The 16,232-nt window shown below is 35.3% G+C and overlaps 1 protein-coding gene across 1 annotated transcript in view; it reads left to right on the top strand.

Annotated features, from left to right (window-relative positions):
- NCAM2 (neural cell adhesion molecule 2) overlaps nucleotides 1–16,232 on the top strand; it is a gene marked incomplete at its 5' end in the record, with an annotated part of 131,722 nt that overhangs the window by 91,915 nt on the left and 23,575 nt on the right. The window contains one exon of the mRNA XM_005151624.4: nucleotides 4,724–4,904. Within this exon, the coding sequence (XP_005151681.2) occupies nucleotides 4,724–4,904 (181 nt within the window). The remainder of the gene's footprint in view (nucleotides 1–4,723; nucleotides 4,905–16,232) is intronic.

Here is a 16,232-nt window from a genome sequence, read left to right as displayed (position 1 = left end):
GTCCAGAGTACAATAGCAGATGTACAAGCCCATGTGAAGAGTCTAAAAGATCCTGGGATTTTAACATCAGATATTTAGGCTTGTTAAATAGAAGCTAGTGACAACTGTATTTAAGAGAAACAAGCAATCTTGGAGAAATTAATTGCACAACATAGAATCATAGAACCATAGAATAGTTAGGGTTGGAAAGGACCTTAAGATCATCTAGTTCCAACCACCCTGCCACGGGCAGGGACACCTCACACTAAACCATATCACCCAAGGCTTCATCCAACCTGGCCTTGAACACTGCCAGGGATGGAGCATTCACTACCTCCCTGGGCAACCCATTCCAGTACCTCACCACCCTAACAGTAAAGAATTTCTTCCTTATATCCAATCTAAACCTCTGCTTTTTTAAGTTTCAACCTGTTACCCCTTGTCTTATCACTACAGTCCCTAATGAATAGTTCCTCACCAGCATCCCTGTAGGCCCCCTTCAGATACTGGAAGGCTGCTATGAGGTCCCCACGCAGCCTTCTCTTCTCCAGGCTGAACAGCCCCAACTTTCTCAGCCTGTCTTCATATGGGAGGTGCTCTAGTCCCCTGATCATCCTCATGACTCTCCTCTGGACTTGTTCCAACAGTTCCGTGTCCGTTTTATGTTGAGGACACCAGAACTGCACACAATACTCCCAGTGAGGTCTCACGAGAGCAGAGTAGAGGGGCAGGATCACCTCCTTGGTCACACTTCTTTTGATGCAGCCCAGAATGCGCTTGGCTTTCTGGACTTCAAGCTCGAACTGCCAGCTCATGTTCATTTTCTCATCGATGAACACCCCCAAGTCCTTCTCTGAAGGGCTGCTCTGAACCTCTTCTTTGTCCAACCTGTAGCTGTACCTGGGATTGCTCCAACCCAGGTGTGTAGGACCTTGCACTTGGCATGGTTAAACTTCATGAGGTTGGCATCAGCCCTACTCACAAGGCGTTTTAAGGTCCCTCTGGATGGCATTTCTTCCCTCTAGCGTATCAACCACACCACACAGTTTGTTGTCATCGGCAAACTTGCTGAGGGCACACTTAATCCCACTGTCCATGTCACCGACAAAGATGTTAAACAAGGCCGGTCCCAATACTGATCCCTGAGGGACACCACTCATTACTGATCTCCAGCCGGACATTGAACCGTTGACCACAACTCTTTGTGTGCAGCCATCCAGCCAGTTCTTTATCCACCGAGTTCTCCACCTATCAAACTGATGTCTCTCCAATTTAGAGACAAGGATGTCGTGTGAGAGTGTCAAACACTTTGCACAAGTCCAGGTAGATGACATCAACTGCTCAAACATGTTTCAGTGTTCCCAAAAAGGAAAAACCCTTTCCTAATTTTCAGTAGATTTTTTTCACATTTCCTTATTTTTCCTATAACTCTTTGATGGTAGTTCTAGCATTGTCCAAGTGCTAAACCTGACATATAGTATGATTTTCATAAGGTAACCAAAGAAGTTACTAGCTCCAAGTCAATTGAGAAAAAAATTGGTAGAGTTTTTGAGAGTAGCCTGGGGATATAAACAGCAGTTATTCTGATATCACTGATCCCAAAATCTTAATTGACCTTCTTAAATGACTTTCAGTCCAGTGAGTGCAGCTGGCATAAAAGAAAAGTAATTGTAAAGAAGAGAGGGTAGTATAATCTGCAGTGCAAGATACAGTGCAGTTTCATGGGATTGAGCTTCCTGCTTAGGTAACAATGCCCCTAAGTATTTATAATTAAAAAGAAAATAAATTGCTTGTACATAATATATGAATATATATTCATATCCATATAATATGTGGAATTTAATCTGCATCTGTAGCTTAAGTAAGCTAAATGATTGTGGATATATCCTGAATATATTTTTAAACCTGATTTTCATCTAGTGCTTTGACTAAAGTACAATATTACAGTTTAAAACATCACTCTTTGCGTGTATTGTTGAAAGATAAATGTACAGTTTAAGCAGTAACAGTAAACTTAACAGGTTGCTGGAGAAGATAGCTTTTACTTGGACCTCAAATCCATATCTACTTAAGCTTCCAATTGAAAAAACGATTTGACTAAATTAAAGACCATCCTACAACAAAAGAGCATGATGATTTTTTTTTGTGGTTTAATCAGAATGAATGGATGCTATTTAAAGTTCTTAATTATCTGTTGACTGCTTCTCTTCTATCTTCCCCATTGGTTGTATTTAATTAGCTTTCCTATAACTCTTGCCAGCCTCATTATTAGCACCTGGACCAATGTATTTGCTTGCCTATTTAAAGAGCACATTAGAAAATAAGCTATACATCAGTGTCTTTTTCTTCTTTGTTTTTCTTAACAGCCTATGTCTTACTAATAGTTAGTTCCCTCATATTTAATTTTCATACAGAGTTTGTTGTTGTTTGTTTTGTTGTTTGTTTTTTTTTTTAACTGGAAGAAGGATAGCCTTTAAGATGCAGCAATTTTATAGCTTGGTTTAAGGCAATTGGTAAGTTTTGTTTTTCTGGAAATCGTATTTCATTCTGTCAAATTCTGCTTTCTTCACGTCACTTTGTTTATATTATGGGCAATAGTTATTGTGATCACTTAATTAGAAGTTTCTCTTGGTCTGTATTCCAGAGAAGTAGGTACTATGCAATTTTATGAGCAGCAGCTTCAAACTGATTCCTGTTCTTGCACAAAGATAGTGAAGACAGTTTTACAAAGCTTCCCTGGTGAAGCCTGAAGCTGATGGCATGCAATGACTTCAAAGTTACCTTAGGATGGAATAGGAGGAGAGAGAGATAGATGAAGGAAAACTGTTCTCCAGTAATCAGGTGGGAAAAGCAGTGATAGGGATTCCCTAGACAAGCATCCCATCCAACACAGGAGGTGACCACCTAACCATATTTCTCCTTGTAACTGTAATTTTAGTGGGGACCAGCTCAAGCTACCCTTTGGTTGTTCCTGCTTTTAGTGCTTTTAAATTTGGTTGGGCACACATTATGAGGTACTGGTGTTGCACAGTGGTTTTTAACCTGTATTCATATAAATCTTTGGGGAATTTTTTTTGGTTTTTTTTTTATCTCTGAGTTCCACTTTACCTTGAACTTTACCTTTCCAGATCCTTGGACTTTCTATGCATTTTAAGACTATGTACATTATCAGCCATTTTGTGCTTTGTTCGGTATTTGTCCTATATTGCACAGACCTGTAAGGCATCAACATAATGTAATGAATTCTTGTGAAATCACTGCTTTAAACTATTGGATTGTCTTCTGAAAAGACTTCTTGATAAATTTTCCTGCCAGCTTTCAAGACAGTTGGCATCTCCTGACCTTTTTTTTTTTTTCATACGGCTTAACCAAGTAGATACTTTCATGTTGCTGCAAACTTCCCTGGAAAGATGTTTTACTCTATTTTAATCATTCCCAGGACTGTCATGTCAGTATGAATGCCAGTGCAAAAGCGTCAAGAAAGAGTTTAAGAAAAGGTGAAGTCAGTGTGGAGAAACCATCACACTCAGTGCTGAAAGCTAATAAGTTATTTCAGCAATGCGCATAAGGGAGTTTAGTCTGTCACTCTATTTTCTCCAGACTTGAGAGAAACAGATACAAAGAGCATGACTGGGCTCTGAACTGTCTAATTTAGATGCAATTTTCTTTGATACTACTATCAGTCAAGAACAAAGTGCTTTAGCAAGGACCTTAAATTTATGCTGCTAAGAAGCATAGTAGTCTGCAGCAAAAAGTTATGCTCCCTGTACTTGAAGAAAACTTGATGGAAAGCTTTTATCCACTGCCTGGTCTATAGTGTTGTATGGGTTGGAAGTATGGCTCTCAGCCATAGTTTTTGCCACTTTATGGTACCTCAGTGTTCGGTAAGAATAGGTCTACACAGATTTTTACTGACTGTTAATGATACTCCTTTGAACAAGAAGGCTTTTGTGTTTGACAGTGGTTCTCATTTGTATAAAGAATAATTAAATCTATTATGCACTTAAAGGAGCAATTGCAAAGGTAAGTATTCCAAATTTATGAAATGCCAGAGTTAAGATTGAAACTGAAGTCCTCATTTGTTTCCTTTGTACAGTTAATTATCTGAATTTAAACCTTTTTTTTCTCTAGAACACCATCTTAACGATTTACATGTGTCTCAGCAATGTAGATAGGACTGCATACTTAGTTGTGTTTATACTGTTGCATACAACCTAGTTTGCAAACTATTACTATAGTACCACATACCGCTACAGTTAGTGTATATTTTCATTATATAACTAATGTATGATCTTGCATTCATGAGCAGTTCAAGTTTGGATTTAATGGCAAGTTTCTCTTAAGGAGCATTGATCAAAATGTAATCAAAGCATCTATATAAAGTAAACCTTTTACAGAATTTACTCTTAGCAGCATTAGTAAATAATTGTCCTGCTGTTCCTCAAGATAAACATCAGTATTTCAGCAATGTGTAAATTGAAGCCAAAAGGTTTAAAGGGATTGCCTACAAAATCCCTAAATCCACATTATGGAAACATGATTTAGAGTGGTCAAAATTACCAAAAGACCAAAAGCCTGATTACTCAGAACTCCAAAATTGATTATCTGAATGTTCATAATCTCTGTAAATGAAACTCCATATTTTTTGTGCATCATGTAGACACATAGTTTATACGTATTGTACAAATAATACTTATAATACTCTTGATTTTGAGAATTTAAACTAATATTTGTATATTTACAGAAAGATAAGGAAGACCAGTGGCTAGAGAAAAAAGTGCAGGGTAGTAGAGACCACATCATCTTAGAGCATCTTCAGTGGACCATGGGTTACGAAGTACAAATTACAGCTGCCAACAGACTGGGTTATTCTGAACCAACATTGTATGAATTCAGTATGCCACCAAAGCCCAACATTATTACAGGTAAGTTAATTTTATAGTGTTTTCTGTCTATAAACTGTTTGCTACTTATAGGACAGAAATATATTTAGGTGAATATAAAGTAACTGAAGTCTTTTTTAACTGACAGAGCCTGAGACACCATATTCTATTATCAGCAAACACTTGATTCAAAACCCTTGAATGGGACCCTCTTTCTTTCTTTTGTCTTAGTAATAAAGTCATTTGTAAATACAGAACTATGAATCTTCAACCCAGTTGATGCCAGGTAATAAAGAATACAGCATTTACTGTATATAAATATATACTGTATTGACAGTAGACAAATTGCAATTTGTCTACTGTAAGAAACTTAGTTGCTAGAATTCTTGGTTTCAATCCTACCTCTACATGTGCTTCAAGATATATATGTATATATATTCACGTGTAATAAAAGTAGGTATTTTACAGTCTGATGATGTGGTTAAGACTTCAAATAGTCTTGTTTGGATACCGTCTTATTGATTCACCCTAACACAATAAGCATACGGCCTTCTGTTAGGCCCATTTACAAGCATTGAAATCTGCAGAAATGTTGTTCATATTTTTAAGTGTATAAATAGAAAGGTTTGGAATTTTTTTAAGGAAAACTGCTTAGTATTTAAGAGTGAATGTGTTATAGTAACTAGTTTAGCAAGTTTTAATGCTACCCAACATAAAATTATGTTTTGGTGCAACAGTGCAAAATTATTTCATTCATAATAAACCTAAAATATGACGGTAATTTCTCTTATATTACAGGTTGGTTTAATTTTTATAAAGCATATATTATGAGGAAGATATTTCAAACATTTTACCTAAATTATGAGCTGGTATCTTTAATAATGAATTCCAAATTAGATCAGTGTCATCATTACCATTTTAAAATCAGGTGCTAGGTCCTCTAACATAGTACTTTCTCTATGATATAATAAACTGTTGCAGATCATGCCAAGTAAGTATAGCGGTTCATATATTAAAATGTAGATGATACCACTACCTGTGCTTGTATTTGAATATCTGGCAAGCACTGATCTCAGTAAAATGGTGATGAGTTTGAGTCAAAGGCTACTTTGTCATCAAAAAGTTTGAAATAACAAATCTTTTTTTTCTGTCTGTTGAAAGTTTTCATCAAATATATTTTTAAGGAAGTTATCTCAAGGTCTTTGCAACAATTTGTTGATATTGTAAGCATTGTTACTTGCATTTATTGAAAGGAATAGGCATTTGTAAGTCAATAATAGGTTCAGATTCAGTTCTAGTATAGATGTTTGGTTTAGGCCCTTGAATTGCAGTAGTGAGAGGTGATTTGCATTTTGATTGAAATTCAGGGCCTCATTAGGCTCTCTGTACATGTTTTTAAACAGATTGCTTTAAAAACAGATTAAACACAGTGCCTCATGATTGCCATCATTCAGAAAAAGAAAAGGGAAAAAGAAATGTAGGAAAGACTGTTGTCCAAAGGAAATAAAAATATTTGTCAAGCAGAAGAATAAATAAAACCCTATTTAGATAAGTGGAAGGGGTCAACCATGCAATCTAACTTGAACCTGTTACAATTATTTGAAATATTCCACATAACTGCCACAGCTGCTGTAACTGTGAGCAGCATGGTATGCCTCTGTAAATGGTAAGGGAAGTGATCTCTAAACATTCAAGTGAAAAGCAGCTTAGTTTAGTTTCAGAAGACAGAACGCTTTTATCTCAGCACAGGTTTATAGATATTTAGGGGCTTTTTCCTTTCAGTGCTCTCCCTTAACCTCAAGTACCTGAAAGAAGCCTGTTACACTATTTAATATCAGGACTTTTTTATATGAATATTTATTGTAATTGTGATTGTGGAACTAATTAGTTTCCTTGACAACTATTTTTGCAAAGACTGAAAAGAGTGTGAAATTCCCATTATAAGCACATTCTGTAAACAATTTTTAAAGTATGTCAAAAGACACTTAGAATCAGTGGAACATTAATGTTCATATTCATGAGTTAGTATGGTCATGTTGTTTTGAAATGGTATAATATTATTATTTGAATATAATATGTATATATAATGTTGCAAATGTATGAACCTACTTTTTCAAAACTTGATAGCTAATGCATATAAAATTCTCAACTTTGAGGGGAATACTTTTTGGTATTGATCAACTGGGATGATGCACTGTTTGTCTGCTTTGAGCCTTAGGTATTTGCAGCTAGACATCTACAACGAGGTCCTAATAAAGACATAGGCAACAGGAATGAAATGTGACTTTTGAATCAAATCTGCATCGCCTGTCCTGTGCTCACTTCGCAGATTCTGATGACTGAGATACCTTTCCTGATTATTCATGTAATTACTAGAAAACCTAAAGGTTTTCTTATCTGTGTGCTCAGATCTATGACACTTCAGCTGAACTGTTTCTGTCTTGCTCTAATGTAATTAAAAAAAACCAAGATATCTGTAGAACCTCTGTATGCAATCTCGTGGATATTACTTATCCTGAGACAATTTGGGGATCATAGAAGTATAGGACACTATTCTGGTGAAAATGTGTGGACGCTAATGAAATTAATTAGAGAACTAGAGAGATAATGGAGGCAAGGGTACATTTGTTTTCTATCAATATGTGCTTATGAGGGACATGGGAGTTATTACAAGAAATAAAACTGGCTCTAATTGCTGTATAAGGAGCATGATTATGTTTTCAAGAGCCATTGGATATAAGGCAAAAGCAGTAATCCCTGAGGGCAGGGACCGGAAGCCAGAACTCTACTTACCTGGGCACCAAATCCACAACTTCTGCTTGCTAGGGAAATGCACATGTATCAGCTCCTGGCTGGCAGTCAAATTCTGTAATAACACAATGTGATGATCTTCCATCAGCAATCTTAGGTTTAGGAAGGAGCTTGAGGCTGAAAATTGCTGTCTGGCATCAGTGAGGTATATAAATGAGATAGACATTCCTTTAAATTTTCACATGGTTAGCCTTAGCAGTCTCCAACTATAGATCAACTTGATTTTGTAATTTCTGTTCCTAGGCCTTTAGCACAGTCTCCATTCACCAAATCCCACAAATTTATTAGCTTCTCAAATTTGTAATCGTTTTAATGCACGTTTCCTGGTTTACTGAAGGGTTTACCAATGGAAACCTTGCACTAACTTTGAGAAATACTAAACAAGCCATGTTCTTGAAACAGTCTTAAATAAATGTATGTATATTAATCTATGTGTATATGTGTTTATAGATACATGACTATGTATTATATCTACATATATATAATTTTACTTTCCACTTTTTTGAGTCAACAATTCCATCTTTGTATTTCATTTTTTACTTAGGCATATGAGCATGTTTTTAACAATCATGCTTTGAAGAAAGAGTGGCATAGTGTTAAATGTAGTGTTTTATGTATTCCAAAATCTCACTATGGATCCTAGTGGGCAGTACTTGCAGGCAGGTGTAACTCTCAACAGTGATTGCCTCTGAGTGAAGTCTTTACCAGATTTTCAGTACTGATTTGTGGTATTTTAGAAAATAGATAGTGTTAAGCTGCTTTTCTTCCTGTGAGAAAAAAAAAATCTCAAAACAGCTGTTTGCCTTGGCTTTTATCTCTTTCTCAGTGTTAAAACAGCATAGACTAACCTCTGCAGCCATAAGAAATCCTCTGACTAGGTGCCACCAAAAACAACCAAAGTCTATCAATTCCCAGAGCCAACACTACAGCCTATTTGTATGGCTCCATTTGCTCTTTAGCAGGGCAGAGACAGAGATCCTGCAGCTGGTACAAAATTGTCAAAATCTGTCATTCTGAACCAAACTAAAAACACATCTGCAGTTTTATATTAAGTGAATCATAAAATAAGATGAAATTAAAGGTGTTAAGGAGGATACTTTCTGCAAATGTTAGAAAGAAATTTCAGAAATTAGAGGAGGAAGATTTTTACAGGTACGGTCTTCCAAAAGTCAGTGCTGTGTCTCTGGAAGGCCAGTAGATATATTGAAAATGCCTGCAAGTTGTGTTTTATCCCAAGATTTTTTCTTCTTCATTATAAATTAATAACTTCGTGCAATAGAGGGAAAATGAGAAAAGCATTTTGTGAAAATAAGACTCCCTTAGACTTATTTTTCTCACTTTGTGATATTGGTTGGTTGGTTGGGGTATTTTAACTTCCAAAGCTGCATGAATTCTCAGAGTATTATTTTATTAATATCACTGGGAAAAAATGAGATGAATCACTTGTGCATCTCATTTACTTTTTTTTTCTATGCATGACTCTTACCAATGCCTAAAATCACATAGTGATAAGCAAAGAGGAACAATTCAAAACATGGTATTTTCTCTCATCATCACTACGAGCAAAGATGTTACTCTTCATGCCAAACATTATTTTTATAAGTAAGTATTAAAAAAAATGCAGCGTTAGGATCTCCAGTGGTGTCAAAGTAAATGAAAAATAAAAATAGGTTCTTATCAGTGCTTCAGGTACATGTGTATACATATGTATTTAAATCTATGTATATGTATTTTATTATGTACTGCATAGACAAAATATGGATTTTGACAGTGTTTTATTAGAATAGAAGCTAGGGTAATGAACTTTTTCATCCATAAACTGAAAATTACTAAGTACAGAAAAATGTAAGTAAGTTTTCCTGATGTCCACAATTTTCTCTGAGGGTGAGTCATTTGATTTTTCTCTTGGCCAAGCAATTCATTGACTTTTTTTGGATAGAAAAAATTCTGTATAAGCCCATCTGTGTATCTGGAGTAGGTTATTGTTCCTGTCACAGCTTGCTACCAAACAACAGACTCTCCTGCTGCAGGTCCTCTCCTTGTCTCTCCCATCCCTTCAACCCTGACCCATAGGCTGCAAGAGACTCCCTGGGACATAGTATCCCTAGCTCTGAAGGGAGGCATGACCTCCCTTTTCTCCAAAGGATTGACTTGACTCTGTCCATGCATCAGCTATGACAGGCCAAAAAGAAGCCTTCTTCATTCTTTTTCTGTACCCTACCACAAAAGTGCATAATTTTTGTTGACCTACAGTAACAATGAATAAATTTTTTATTTGAATAGTTATTGTGTCTTTTGAAGCACTTTCCTTAGGTTCCAGATAATTTCAGATCTGTTTGAAAGTAGATTTTACCTGATTACAGCCAAGCCTCAAGGTCAGGGTATCACATGAAAGTGTGCTTGCACAATCAAGGCCTCAGCTGCTATTACCATTAGCCTTCCTTGCCGCAGGAGCACAGAGCTGGCTCTTGTTCAGCTTGGTGTTCAACTTGATGCCTTTTCTGCAAAGCTGCTTTCCAGCTGGGTGGCCCCCAGCCATGTACTGGTGACAAGGGTTGTTCCTTCTCAGGAGCAGGATTTTGCAGTTGTTGAATTTCATGAAGTTACGTGTTGTACTGTGAGTTACCTGGTTACTATGAACCACGTGGTGTATCGGCCACTCCTCTGAGATCTCTGTCATCAGCAAATATGCACCATCATCCAAATCACTGATGATGTTGAACAGGATTGGACCCAGTATTGACCTCTGGGGTCACTGGACTCCAACTAGATATGACAGCATTGATCAGCATCCTCTGAGCCTAGCCTTTCAACCAATTTTCAATTCCAACGCACAGTCTGATTATCCAGCTCAGATGAAGAGAAGCCTTTTTCAGGTACAGTGTGTTATTTTGGAAAAGGTCCACATTTTGAGGAAGAGTCAGCTGTGGGGTAGTTTCAGCAGTTGGCTTTTAGTACTTACTCTTAGTTCTAGAAATGTTATGTTACATCATTAAAAGTTAAATTAGGAGAACTGTGGGGATTTGCAGTGAGCTTCTTTTGTGGTCTTATTTCCAAAGGAAAAGGCTGCCAGTAGTTACCTGAGCTAGAACTAAAATTCATTACTTGTGGCTTTCAAACTGCCTGTTTAAATCTCCAGAGAAAGAATTGAATTATATACTTATTCTTCAGGAAAAACATTTTGTTCTGATTTTCAGCCTACGGCTTGTAACCACATTGCCTCTTCATGTATATGTGTATGTATACCTGCACAAACATCCATCAGTTTGTGCCTTCTGGTAACTTTTGAATGAAGTTGACAATTTCACTAAATTTGCCAGAGAACAGAGGCTTCAAAAATAATACATTCCTGTGAAACTTTTTAAAATAGGTTTCTGAGGATAGAAGTAAAATTCTTTGTAGCTCAATAAGAAGAAAATTAAATTAGAAATTTACACACTTTTTAACAATCCAAATAATTTTGGAAAGAACAGTTGTACCTTTTTGCCCGTTGATCCTTGCACCAGCTTGGATAGAAACAATAAATTTAAACTGGGAAAGAAAAGAAAAATGCAGAAGGAGTTTGAAGATCTTTCCAAAGGCAAAAAAAATCTCCACTGCAAGGATCAGAAATTTAAAGGCCACGATGGGTGCCTCTTTTGAACAATTTTCTGCTTTACAGGTTTCCTTAGTCTATCTCTATAGCTTTGACTATTTAGGTTTTTAGTTACATCTAAAACAAAGAACAAAATGCAGTAGTCAAAAAGGAAAGCTTTGAGGATGTTAGTCTCCTTGTAACTCTGATCATATTCCCAAGGCAGGGAAGAGCTGCAGCATTTTTCTTGTGAAGTTATCTGCAACATTTTCTCATAGGCTAAAGGATATTTTTATTCCAAAATTAGAACTTGAAAGTTAAGACTTTTGTTCAGATCATAATTTTAAGTTAAAAACATAAAGCAAAGTCTTCAACATGTATTCCTGTATTGGAAGAAGATTTTTTTTTGTTTTCTGAAGTTCTTAAGAGAGAGGTTAAATGTGTCTTTGTGGCTCAATGTGTCATTTAAATGTCATGTGGTGTCATGCTTTGAGAACAGGAGCTGGTAGGAACCCCACCAGTCAGATAAAACAATATCCAAAACTTCAGAAAGATGACAGCCCCCACAAAGCCTATTTGTTTTTGTTTTGCATACTGGTACTAGAATTTGCTGAATGAGAGCCATTTCTCATCAAATCCTGGAGATGAGCATTGTTGTAACTGACAGGGCATGTTCTTGCTGTAGGCTGAAAACAGCTGTGTTTGCTCCATTCCCTGCAAAGACAGTTTTCACATAAAAAGGGATAGAAGTCGCTAACAAAAAAAATCATAGAACTCTCAGAAAAAGAGGGAGAAAAATGCTCTATCAGTATCATCAGAGAGATGTTCATAGACAAAAAAAAATAATATTTTTTATAAAATGCAGTTCTTACAGCTGACACAGGAATTAGCTACTGCTGAATATTAGAAATACAGTAGAATGCTAGAAAAAAAAAACAAATAATTGTCAAGGAATTACTCTGTATTCCCAGAATTTATGCTTGAAAAGCAAATTATTTTTTACTTTTTAACTTTTGAAATTAAGCTTGTTTATCTTCTTGAGTGCTATGAGAAAAAATAAAATCCTTACAGATGTTAAAATATTGAAATGCTAGGCCCCAGTTCATAAGTATGGTACTCTTACTCGCCTAGAATATTTATTGTAAGTAATTACTAACATTATATTTCTTTATAATTAAAGAAAACCCAAAATGCCAGGTAAAAGATTAAATTGTTAGATATAGTCTCTAAAATACTTTTAAACTGTCATTCAAATAACTTTGGAAGTTCAATGTGTCAAAGTTTGGGTTTGTTTTGTTTTGTTTGTTTTTTTTTTTTTGCTTGGAATATAAGGACCAAACTATTTAGATCTTAATAAAAAGAAATGTTTGTGAATTTTGAACATCTTAATAATAATTTCTTTTAAAATGTGTATCATTGAAAACACCACGTCAGAAATATGTGAGAGGGTGAGGTAAAGCTGATAATACCTCTTAGTCTTTTTATATTACTGTCTTTTCTACTTAATAGTTACCTACACTGAGATGTATATTTGTGGAAGAAGAGGGACATTCATGTTATGAGAGGATAATGCATCCGTGTCCCAAAGAATGTTTCCTACCAGAACATATTCACAAAGCAACAGTTCTGTGACTTAAGCAAAATTTGTGGTGTGTTGCAAAAAAACATGTAAGACTCAAATCCTAAACCCTAAAAATCCTTTGATTTTTTGTGTAGCACATAAATTCTGCATCTTGATTATATGGCAAGAGAGAATGGTTTATCTACCACTTGCCTTTCTCTTCAGCTCTCTAGAATAAGAGGTGTACTCCAATATATTTGTGCTGAGATGTCACAAACCATCTTCTACACTGATTTTAACCTTAAATAAATTCTTTTAAAGCCTGAATTTATAAGTTACCAATAAATTGGTCCCAATAAGGGACCAATATAATACAGTTTAAATCAAAAAGGGGGCTTAACAGTTTTCATCTACATCCATTATAGCTAGTAAAGTTCACATTTTAAAGTGCGTAAATCAAGATGTAACCAAGGTTATTGTTCATGCTACGCAATATTTTCTACAATTCCTTTTGAATTTCTCTTTTGAAACAGTAGCCTAACACTGATATTAGTCACTGTCCAGATAATTACTGTGTCACTGTAGTTGACAAAAAAAAATTCAGTTGAGAAGATTAAGATGTTTAAACATGTATTGTATTGCATAAATCTGACTGTATTATATGCCAAAAAGTGAACTTGAAATATAAGTATTAGTAGAAAAAAAATGTATTCAAGCTTCATATATTGCCCTGTATAGCATCCAGACATACTGTGAGGACTTTAATTTCTAAGAAGTTGCAAGTTTTGAAAAGCAAGTGTGTTTTGTTCCCACTCTAGTGTTAAAGTTAATATGTAAACACCCAGCTGCCTGTACTAATTGCAGTGGTCATACGTGTTTTCTTATTACTGATGCCAGTTCTGAAAGTGGTCCATTCTGGACTCCTGTGATTTTTCAGGAACAAGTTAATTTTTTTTGGAAGAAGAAACAGCTAAAGAAATTTCTCTCTTCTTTATCTCCATGTGCTATTGGAACCTTCTTTTCATGTGATTACTGACTTTTTTTACAGTTTCTTCTTTCAGCCAAGGGGCTGGTGTTTGTTGTTGCTTTTCTGATAGATGTTGCATTGTAGTTTCCTGAGTTCCAGGTACCTCCAGCATAAAAGATGTGTAAAAGATTGTATTGAGGTTGGGCTTGGCTGACTAGTTTTGAATCACAAGATGAAACGAGAGTTGGTCTCATGCTTCAGATTAAGTGCTTAAATAAATTGTTTTCAAGTTAGACCAAATAGTTTAGCTCTTCAGCTGCTGTGGAGAACCACATGTTGCACTATTAAGGTACATAGTTTGAGTACTCTATTATCCAAATTTGTTCGGAGCACTTCAATGGTTATCATTTCATGCAAAATTTAAACATTTGATGTTTTTATTAGAATGTCTTTCAAGTGATTGTCTTTGCCACTATGTAAATATTAAATTAATTACTTTTCTCTTTTTTATTTCACACTGTATCTTTTTCCCTTTTGATGCTTTATTTTTCATGTTTGTGTCAGCTTTTTAACTTCTATCTCAAATTTACTTCTTTTTCACACTCTTGATTTTCTGTAACAATTCTTATCTACACAGAAAGCTGCTGTGAAGCTACTAGACCTGAAAATGGAGGCCAGTCCCTGCAGCTGAATGCTGCTGGTTTCTCTTTCATTGTAGTCATATGTTTCTGGTGCATGTTTTGATACTGTTGATAAGGCAAGCAATACGTTTTCTTCCTCTCTCTCTTGATTTTGTATTTACGGGAAAATCAACATAGTTCTGTATACAAAATTGTACTTTTCTATAGCTCTTCTAGAGTTCTCATTCCTAGCTAAGATCCTAAATAGTGTAATTATTTCAGTCTCTGCATGCAAATTTCTTTATCTGGCTTTTTGAAAAATTTTTAAGTTCTGTGACAAATTCAGCATATGATAACTGGCTGTTCTGTCTGACAGAACTTGGACCATGTGATTTACTGAATTTGATCAATATGATTTTATTATACTTTCTCAACTATATTCTGATTGTAAGAAATCTATGCAGTGACTTTGCCATTGTGAGTTGCGTGTTTTCCCAGATATACTACCAACCGGTCTTTCGTGAGAGCATTTTTATTCTGTATTAATTGTTTTCACTGAGTTGTATTTATTTTCGCTCCTTCCATGATGCACTTAACACTATATGCTTAATATAGACATATTTTATAGTTTCTAGGGAATTTTAACAAACATTTCTTTCCTAATTTATAATCTATTAATTGCTTTAGTTCATAGTATTTAGTTTCACATACTTTTTCTGTGTCTCTCTCCAGCCATGCCTCTGCATATAAAATAGGTCCCTGCCAACCAAATGCACTTCTTGTGACTGTAGTGGTGCCACATGCCATTTCATGGCATTTGTTGGACTTGAAGCTTCAGGGGACTCAATTTTGACCTTTGGTAGAATGGAAAATGCAGTTTTTCCCTCTTTTAGACAATAAAAGAATGGCTTAAAAGCTCTAACTAGCACAATGTACAGAAAACCTCAGAGAAAAGTTCATTTAGTAAGAGTTGACAAAGACATTTTACAGCATATATTTGATTTCATGGAGTTGACTAAGATTATGTTTGATTCATCTGGTGCGTACAAAATAACCCAATAAAACAATGTGCTTTAGACCTAAGGCAGAATTAAATATTTATTTTAAAATACTTCCCTTCAAATTGTTACTAAACATAACAAAAATAGTAAATTAACTGTAGGTGTCTGGTTTTCCACTTACAGTTAATTTCTTCCTGTATTTAATACCGTTATCTTATAACTTTGAAATTAGTTGGTCAAATTTAAGTCCTTATGTATCTTTGCCCATGTAAACTATATTCTTATTTCTTAGAAATACTGATTATGGTCAATTTTGCCAGTTTCAATTTATGCTTGGAAATATTTACTCCAGAACGTCATTAATAAAACTACTATCCATCTAAAACAAATAACAATCATTTTATAAAACTGGCCTATACCACAAGTAAGACTTCCTCAGAATGCATTTGTGTAAATCCGAAGACTTAATATATTGACAGGAATACTTTTGTAAAAACTTTACATATGTGGCATAATGAAGCACCTGAAATTCAAACAAATGCCATTCTAAAACTGTTGGCTTCATTGTGTTCTGTAGAAAATCCCTCATTGTGTTAAGTGGGGCTGCTATTTCATCTGCAGCCCTTGCCACATTGTTTTATCACTTTAAGCTAATGCTGTGCCATTAACTTGAAATTAATTAAATTGGCATGTGCCTGGCCATAGTATGGTGAAGAAATAGAATTTCTATTCCAATTTTTAAGAGTCAAAATTTTGGTTTTATACAGAGCCAGTCATGTGAAAACCTATTGTTCCATGCACCAGCACTGTCAATATATCCATTGACTTTTATTTAG

This window comes from Melopsittacus undulatus, chromosome 2 (assembly GCF_012275295.1).
Source record: "Melopsittacus undulatus isolate bMelUnd1 chromosome 2, bMelUnd1.mat.Z, whole genome shotgun sequence".
Lineage (NCBI taxonomy): Eukaryota > Metazoa > Chordata > Aves > Psittaciformes > Psittaculidae > Melopsittacus > Melopsittacus undulatus.
Note: the sequence above shows the minus strand (reverse complement) of the source record. Positions and strands in the feature narration are given on the sequence as shown.